This window comes from Chinchilla lanigera, unplaced genomic scaffold (assembly GCF_000276665.1).
Source record: "Chinchilla lanigera isolate Chin_1 unplaced genomic scaffold, ChiLan1.0 scaffold00005, whole genome shotgun sequence".
Lineage (NCBI taxonomy): Eukaryota > Metazoa > Chordata > Mammalia > Rodentia > Chinchillidae > Chinchilla > Chinchilla lanigera.
Genome location: NW_004955406.1, coordinates 14,079,386 through 14,088,968, shown reverse-complemented (window position 1 = coordinate 14,088,968; position 9,583 = coordinate 14,079,386). Strand labels below are relative to the sequence as shown.

The window sequence follows — 9,583 nt, the reverse complement described above, 5'->3', positions numbered from 1 at the left end:
GAGGCTCCCTGTGCGCCGGAAGTCCTCCGTCCGGGGAACGACGAGGTCGGGAATGAGTCGCCGGTCCGAAGACCCCAAAAGACCGGCGCTCCCCACCCGAGGTTCCTCGTGCACAGGGGGCCCACCCTCCGGGAGCCAGCAGGCAGGAAGCTAGCCAGCCAGAAGGCTGGCGCTCCCCACCCACAGCTCCCTGTGCATATCTGTCATTTTTCTGTAAATCTAAAATTGTTCTGGTCAGGCATGATGGCATATACCTGTAATCCCAGCACTTGGGAGGCTGAGGCAGAAGGATTGCTATCAGTTTGAGGACACCCTGGACTGATGACATAACAAGACCTTGTCTCAAAAGACCAAAATATAAATAAAATAGAATTCTTCTATTAAATAAATTTTCTTAACACCTTCTTTCCAGCTTGTACCATTGGTGGCACAAACAGATCTAATCACTATTATTGGTCTATTAATAAAAAACCATCCAGTGGACAGTCATGCATGGTCAAGATGCCTGGCAGGGAGAGATACGAATTATAGCCAGTCATAAACTTGTGAAACAAAATTGGCAAAAGATCTGACTAGACATTTCTCTAGAAAAGATAGATAAATAGTCAATAAGCACATAAAGAATGTTGAACATCTCAAGTTGTTAGGAAAATACAAATTAAAACTACATTAGGGCTGGGTATGTAGTTCAGAGGTAGAGGGTTTGTCTAGCTTATGCGAAGCCCTGGATTAAGTCTCCAGCCCTTTACAAAACAAACAGTGAGAGGGAGAGCATAGATGGGGAGAAGGCAGCTGTCGATCAAAGGGTATGAAGTTTCAGTTAGACAAGAGCAATAAGCTTTAGTGACCTGTTGTACAGACTTCCAGAGCTGTTTCAGAAAGTGCCAGAAAAAATAAGATAAATACTTTGTAAGCAAGGTAGAGTAGCAAGGGGGTTAATGTCAATGTCTTTTACTGTAATGAATTTTAAAAATTTTTTTCACCATTCACTGTTTTTCAGTCCCGTTTTATACTTTAGAACTGGTGAAAGAGTGAATTTTTTTATTGCATCTGAAGTGATAACTTTTTTAACCTGGTTTGTGTTGTGCCTCATAAATACATACAATTATTTATAAATTAAAAATAAAATTAAATAGAATGCACAAAGCCCTGGATTTGATTCCCAGAGCCAAAAAACTTATTTGGAAAAATCTGCAATGAGATGCTACTTTTGACTTACTAAAATTGGTGCAATAATAATGATAGTAAGAAGTAAACAGTAAATACTGTAATTTGGCAAATACTGTAAAATGGTACTCCATTTTTGGAAAATAGTCTGATTTTCAGAAAGTTACCACTCTTAGGTATCTATACCCAAGAAAAACAAACATGTCATGTGAAAACTCTTATACAGATGTGCATTATTGATATGGTACTAGTCAAAAATAGGAAGCCCCTATGTCTGCCAAGTAATTCCTACATAAATAAAATTTTTATATGTATACAGTGGAATGCTATTTATCAATAAATGAAGTACTGATGAATGCAACAGGCTAGACAATCCTTGAAAGCATGCTTAATGGAAGAAGCCAGTCAGAAAAGACCATGTATTGTAGAATTCTATTTTTTCAGTCCAACTTAGGCAAATTCATAAAACAATAGAAAATAGAGTCATTTTTCCTAGGGGAGGGTAGAAGATGGGAAGGAAATGATGGGAAGACTGATAGTAAGGTAAACATTTCTTTCTGGGTGATGAAAATAAGAGGCAGATGCATAAGTTTGAGCCCAACCTGTCACATTAGTGAGACTTGTCTCAAAGGTCTGGGGATATAGTTTAATGCAAAGACCCTGTTTTTAATCCTCAGTGCCCCCGCCCATCTAAAGTTGCTTGTGGTGATGGTTATTCAACTGTGAAGGTTCTAAAAATCACTGATTTGCATATGTTAAACCAATCTATCATGCAGTATGTAGATTCACTCTCATTAAGGCTGTTAACAGAAATAAAGCAACGCAATGCAGTAAGCCAGGCATGTCATCCCAACTATTCAAGAGGCTTAGGCAGGTGGATGGCAAGCTTGAACTTCGCCTGAGCAACTTAATGAGACCTTGTCTCAAAATAAAACAGTGCTGTAGCTCAGTAATAGTTCAATTCCCAATGCAAAATGTGTTGTATATAAAGCAGGTCTTTTGAAAGCATTAAGTAAATTTAGTAGTTTCCCTGTTGTCAGTGTTAGCAGTGCATAAACAGCAATCATTAACTCATTTGTTTAATTAATGTACATTCAGACCTTTTTTTTGGCCTCTAGGTTCCTGAGCAGCAGCCCATTACATTGTGTAGTGGTGTTGAAGATACAAAGCATTATGAGGAAGCCAAGAAATGTGTAGAAGAATTAGCATTGTACCTGAAACCCCTCAGCAGTGCTAGAGGTAAACCTGATAAAATTATCCATGCTCAGCAGAGGTCTAATAGAGACACTTCCATTACCATTGAAATTGTGAGCTGTATGTGACTGCTGATGAAATCCATTTATTTAGTGTAAACCAAACCCACTTCATGCTCAGTAATATTACCATGTTAAGTAAAATAGTGAATTTAAGGTTAGTGTGATATTGGAAGCATTATTGAATTGATGGCAAAAGTAAGTATAAGTATCCTGGTGGGGTGACACACACCTCTAATCCCAGCACTTGGGAGGCTGAGGCAGGAGGATTGCTGTGAGTTCACAGCCAGCCTGGGCTATATACTGAGTTCTTCTAAGACCAGCCTGAACTACATAGTGAAACCCTGTCTCAAAAAGTAAAAGAAAAAAAAAGTAAGTATAAGTGCATTAGTGCCTCACAAAGGCTTTCTATCCTTTGTCATTTGGCAGTTCTGAATATTTTTATATCTAGTTGTAAGTGATGTGTTATAGGATATATTGTAATAAAAATGGAAATTGTCATCACTTCCCAGAAAGCACTTACTATTTAATTATAAAAGATTAGCCACTATGAAATAATACACTAAAACTGTTAGAACTTCAAGATTTGGGTTTTAAATTAATTGTTAATGTTGTCTGGTTTTTATTCCCCTCCCCCCATAATTAAATGAATAATAGTATTTGAATATTTATAGGAGATACATGTATATGTTTGTATGTTTTTAAAACTGCTACTGAGTCTTCACTTGTTTTATTTAAGTATTCTGGTAGGACCAGAGCTTTTTACAGACCAAGTCAATCAGCCGATCAGAGGAAGTGCTGCTGGACTGTAAAATTACACTGTAAACCTACAAATAACTTCTTTCTTCTCTTCTAAAGGAGTGGGTCTGAATAGCACTACTCAGAGTGTTCTCAGTCGCCCAATGCAAAGGAAGCTTGTGACTCTGGTCCACTGCCAACTAGTGGAGGAAGAAGGCAGAATTCGTGCCATGAGAGCCGCTCGATCTTTAGGTGAACGAACAGTTACAGAGCTCATTCTCCAGCACCAGAATCCTCAGCAACTCTCTTCCAATCTCTGGGCAGCAGTCAGAGCTAGGGGCTGTCAGTTCCTTGGACCAGGTATATAATTAAAATTCAATATTATACCAGAAATTCTAAAAGTATAGTGTAAGAACTCCTAAGTGATGTACAAAGACTGGTTCTTTGTGAATTCTGTTGTTATCAAATAACATCACACTTAAAATCCTGACTTAATAGTTTTTTTAGAGAGAATTTAAAAGTTTTCTTTTAATACCCGGAGTTTATTCATTCTGAGAGAAGTTTTAAATGAAGGCATGAATAACTTATGTACTTATTAAATATATACAGTATAAGACCAAATTGCCAACAAAAATGATTTAAAAGTATAGCTATAAATACCTTCTATTGTATGATATCTGCAGAAATGATTGTATATTCCTTTTTTGATAAAGTGTATCTCTGCACATGATAAATTTTGGTTTTGCCTAAATTCCAGCAATGCAAGAGGAAGCTCTAAAGCTGGTTCTCCTGGCCCTAGAAGATGGTTCTGCTTTGTCAAGAAAAGTATTGGTTCTCTTTGTGGTGCAGAGGTTGGAGCCACGGTTTCCTCAAGCCTCTAAAACTAGCATTGGGCATGTTGTTCAGCTCCTTTATAGAGCCTCTTGCTTTAAGGTATGAACCTAAAATTCAGCTTGAAAGGAAAAATTGCCCCTTTCCCCAAATTTAAAGTAAAACTTGGGCTGGGGATATAGCTTAGTGGCATAAGTACGTGCCTCGCAAGCACAAGGTCGTGAGTTCGATCCCCGGTACTGCAAAAAAAAAAAAAAGTAAAACTTCAAGTTTCCTATGCCCTTTCAGAAAACCTAAGCAGTTTTGTTTGTTTGTTTGTTTTGTTTTCAGTACTAGGGATTGAACCTTCATGCATGTAGTTGCCTCGTGCATGCTAGACAAGTACTGTTCCACTGATTCATCCTCAGCCCTTTTTAAAACTTTATTTTGGGACAATGTCTCACCAAGTTGCCAAGACTGGCCTTGGACTTATAATCCTCTTGCCTCAACTTCCTGAGTGCCTAGGATTATAGGTCTGCATGTAGCACAAACATTTTGTTGTGGTTGTGGTTGTTCTGAGACTGGGTCTTGTTACATAGTCCAGGTTGGCCTTGAACTCATAATCTCACTGCATCCTCCTCCTGAATGTGTGCCTGCCACAGCTGTCACAAACAAGTTTCATTTGGAAATTTGTTCCTGCTGTAATTATACATAGGTATACTGGAGTTTCAATTGCTGTTTTGATTTAGCATACACATTAATGCTGGACATAGTCTCTTGTGTCCCAAATTTGAATCAGCATTGACTCAAATATTGGTACCCACTTTGTATCATTTACTGTCCTGTTTTATTTTCTTGACTACTTGAAGTCAAGGAGTTTTGCTCCTGACACAACTCGTAACTATACTTCATGAGAGAAGTCAATTCCGGAGATCACCATATTCCTTCATCTACTTCTCTGTTTTCCTGAGGGCCCCTGAGGCTATCAAAACATATAGCCAAAATTACTTCAGCTGGTCCAAATTATCTGAATACAGTAAGTCACTTGTATTATAGCAGGTAGGGTAATGTTTTTATAGCATGTGATACAGAGTGTATTTCAGAATGTCTCTGTGTCTACTGTTGTTATTCCATTAGTAGTACCAGACAGATAAAATACAAAAAGCTTAAAAAAAAATGAAAGGACAGAAAAAATTGTAATTCTTTACCTGCGAAAAAAATTAAGTGCAGTGATACATGCCTACGATGCCAGCTACCTGAGAGCCTATGGAAGAAGTATTTTTAAGTTCAAGACCAGCCTAGATAACTTTGCAAATTCTTTTCTCAAAGTAAGGTTGGGGATGTAGCTGTGGTAGACTGTTTGCCTATTATGTATGAAGTTGTGGGGTGGATGTGCGCGCGCGCACACACAGAATACCCTCAAAGTGAATCTCACAATTCTAGCATTAAAAGCATTAACCCTGGGTTGGGGATAATAGCTCAGTGATACAGCACTTGCTGGGCCTGGGTTCAGTCTTCAGCACTACCCCCAAAAAATCTTTTTACAATAATTTTAACATATTTCCAATTCAGTCATTCTTTGTAGGAATATGTATCCATGTAGCAGTGTTATGACTTTCCTTTTAGTATAACTTATACTTTCATTTGAAATATTTTTCAGGTTGCTTTCAAGATAATTTGATTTTCCTTAGTATATTATAGCTTTAGAACTTTATGTATTGCATTCCCTGGAATTTTTTTTCCCTTTCGAGTACTGAAAGCCAAGCCCAAGGAACCAGTATAATATATAGAAAGCATGTTTTGCCATTTAATGAAGTTTAGTCTGTATTGAGGGAGTGTTTTCATACAAATCCATATACAGTTGGTTTTTTGACTTTCATTTAAATATGGAAAAATATAATTTAGGAGTTTTTTGTTTTCTGTTGTATTTTTCTTTTTTTTTTTTTTTTTTGTAGATAAAGTTTCATTATGTAGGTCTCATTGTGTCTCATTATTCAGACTGGCTTTGAACTCAGTATGTAGCGCAGCCTGGCCTCAAACTCATGGTGATTCTCCTGACTCTGCTTCCCAAGTGCTGGGATCACAGACACGCACCATGATGCCTAGATAATTTAGGGTTTTTGACTACAGTTCTTGATTTTTATCTGTTTGATCTTTCTGTGGATTTACCTAACAAAATGTAAAGTATGCCTTTCTTTGTAATAACAATGAAAGACATTTAAAATCTATTATCAGTGTGACCTAAAATTCCTGACTGCACTATTTTGTAATTTATTAAGTGGCAGGAATAATAAAGAATAATTAATTTACTAGGTGGAAGGAAGAAATGGGGAATTTTCTATTAGAATAATATAGACTTTTATGGGAAAAAGGGTTAAGGCAAAAAATATGGTTCAAAATATGTTAAGGAATAGATGAGCCTAAGCTAGAGTTAATTACTTTGACTTGTTAAGCTTTTAGCCTAAATCCATCTGAACTCAAAATGCAAGTTATTACAGTGATAATTGTAGTACCTGTACTATATTTAAGAAAATTAAATGAGTTAATATAGTAATATAATAATAATTAGACAATTTAACATACTCTCTGGCACATACTAAATGCTTAATAAGCAGTAGCTTTATTGTTTTGTTCTGTTTTGTTTTGAGACAGTGTCTCACTGTCTTACCCATCCTGGCCTCAAACTTGTGATCCTTTGGTCAGAGTACCTGGGATTACAGATGTGCACCACTGTACTCAATTCATACATATACTAAAAATGTACACCTATATTAAGTTCTAGCCAGTCTTTAAATTTCAATCCTACACACACTTATTCTTTTTGTAAAACCAATCCCAGGAAATTTTGATATCCGTATCTTTAATGGGGAATGTTACAGGCAAAAATGTACTACTTTTTTTTCCTAAGACAGGATCTTGCTATGTGGTATATAGGCTGGCCTTGAACTAGTTTGTCTGGCCAAGGCTGACCTTGAGCTTATGGTGATCCTCCTGCCTCAGACTCGCAAGTGCTGGGATTACAGGTGTGTGTCACCATGCCTGGTTAATCTTGTTATTGTTACTAGAAGAAATTTGTTACATTAAAAATTACGCTGTTGTGCACCTCTGTAATCTCAGCGACTAAGGAGGCTGAGGCAAGAGAATCACAAGTTTAAGGGCAACCTGGGCAATTTAGTGAGACCCTCTCTTAAAAATTTAATGAAAGGGACGGGGATATAACTCCATGTGAATGCCCTGGGTTTGATCCCTATTTCACACACACAAATTATCTGTGCATATTAATATATAAACTTAGTGGGCTTTTCCCCCTTATTATGAGACTATTTATATTTTACTAGGTCACCAAGCGTGATGAAGATTCTTCTTTGATGCAGCTGAAAGAAGAATTTAGAACGTATGAAGCTCTGCGGCGAGAGCATGATTCCCAGATAGTGCAGATTGCTATGGAAGCTGGCTTGAGAATTGCACCAGACCAATGGTCCTCTCTGCTTTATGGAGACCAGTCTCATAAATCTCATATGCAGTCCATTATTGACAAGGTAGATCCTCTTTTGTTTCTTTCTTCTTGAGACTAATCTTGGAGTTTTGGTAATTTGTGGTTTGTAATTCATTCATTTAACAAAGGATAATTAAAATGAGTACCACATGTCAGGCCTTTGTAAATCGTATTTACTCAGGTTCATTATCTTGTCCTAACTTATATCAGAATAGCAGTTTGTTTATATACTTGTAAATATTTGATTAGTATTATAAAGGTTTATCCAGTGCTCCTTTAATATTCCTTTGAGGGCCTTCCATCTCTGTTTTGTCATTGCCTCTTCCTTCGTTGTTCCCTTTCAGTTCTCCTCATTGTGTTAAACTCATTTTCTAACTATATATTGTCTTCCCGTAGCAGCCATTTACTCATCTGTAAACTATACATATACACTGAGGTTTAAGATTCTCAGAATAATTTCACATGTAATCAAGTTTTATCACCATTCCAAGTTTGATCAAATTCTCACTAATTATTTCTATTTTATCTTGTCTGTTACGAGAAGTCAGAGTAGATACGTTGAGTGAGGTTCCAGTTAGTTATATTTCTCTTTTATTCTTTCTTTTTTTTTTCGTTCCAGATATCAAACTTGGGACCTTGTGCTCACTAGGCGGGCACTCATGCCACTGAGCTATATCCCTGGCCCAGTATATTTCTCTTAAAACTGGAGTAATGATACCAATTTTTGTTGTAGTTCAACATGAAATGTATAAAATTGCTGTTAAAAAGTCGTAAAGCCCATGTAGTATTTTAACATATTGTTGTATGTTAAAAAATAGTCTTGGGCTGAGGATTTAGCTCAGTGGCACAGGGCTTGCCTGGCAAGTGCGAGGCCCTGGGTTCAATTCCTGGTGCCAAAAAAAAAACCAAAACCGACCATAACAACAAGTATCTTATCTCATTTTGCTATTCTACCTTAAATACTTAAAATTCTAGAAGTGCTGCTGACTCCAGAGTCCACCTACATTTAATGTAGATGAAATTAGAAAGTCAAACTGTTAAGAGTAGCTTAAAAATAGTAATAGTTAACATTTAACAACAAAAGCTTATTATGTACCTAGTAGTTCTGAGTAATTCATTTAATCCTGTCAGAGCTCCATGTTTTCCCTTTTACTCAGAAATGGGGAAGTTAAATACATTCTTTTCAAATCACTTTGGTACTAAGTGACAGAGAAAGATTTGAAACTATGTGCTGACTGTAGACTATGTTAACCATTAAACCTATTACCATGCGATTTTGCCCCTATTTCCAAAATAGGACTCCTTGAGCTAGGAGTGGTGGTGTGTACCATAATCCCAGCACTTGAGAGGCTGAGGCAGGTGGATCACTGTGAGACCCTGTCTTAAAAAAAAGGAAAAAAAATAGGGATATTATTGTCAGCTAATACATGACATTTCTTACTAAAGATTACTATGAAGGGACTAGGGATGTAAGTCAGTTGGAAAGCACTTGCCAAGGATGGGCAGTATCCAGAGTTAGATACACAGCATTGCAAAAAATAAAATATGTATGATTTCTATGTGGCTAGTGAGCCTTTTTTTTTTAGTAAAATTTTATTATTTATTAAGTCTTAGTAGTGGATACATATATTAGATACTTGCATTTGAAATATTTTATAGTAAAGGTATTTAAAAATACAAAACTTGTTATAGTATTAAGGAAACCAAAACTCTTACATACATTAATGGCTGTGTTTATATTAAAATTAGAATAAGTATATTAAAAATTAAATAAAGGGTGGGTACATATGGTGGTTTACTATAATCCCATTACTTGGGAGGCTGAGGCAGGAGGATCATCGAGAGTTCGAAGCCAGCCTGGACTACATAGTGAGTTCAAGGACAGCCTAAACTACATAGCGAGACCCTGTCTCCAAATAAATAAACGCATGAATGCATGCATGCATGTTATGGTCCTAGTGGTATTTGCCATGTTTATTTAAATGTATGCTATTTTTTTAAAAAAGTAACTTTTTTTTTGGTACCAGGAATCAAATTCAGGACCTTGTACTTTCCAGGCAGGTACTTGTCTCACTGAGCTATATCCCCGGCCCTAAAAAAATAACTTTATAAAGTGATC

The 9,583-nt window shown here is 36.7% G+C and overlaps 1 protein-coding gene across 2 annotated transcripts in view; it reads left to right on the top strand.

Annotated features, from left to right (window-relative positions):
- Nucleotides 1-9,583, top strand: part of Rc3h1 (ring finger and CCCH-type domains 1) — a 69,902-nt gene that overhangs the window by 34,055 nt on the left and 26,264 nt on the right. For both annotated transcript variants that reach the window (XM_005374883.2, XM_005374881.2), the window contains exons 3-6: nucleotides 2,286-2,406; nucleotides 3,279-3,518; nucleotides 3,916-4,091; nucleotides 7,307-7,507. In XM_005374883.2, coding sequence (XP_005374940.1) covers nucleotides 2,286-2,406; nucleotides 3,279-3,518; nucleotides 3,916-4,091; nucleotides 7,307-7,507 — 738 coding nt within the window. The remainder of the gene's footprint in view (nucleotides 1-2,285; nucleotides 2,407-3,278; nucleotides 3,519-3,915; nucleotides 4,092-7,306; nucleotides 7,508-9,583) is intronic.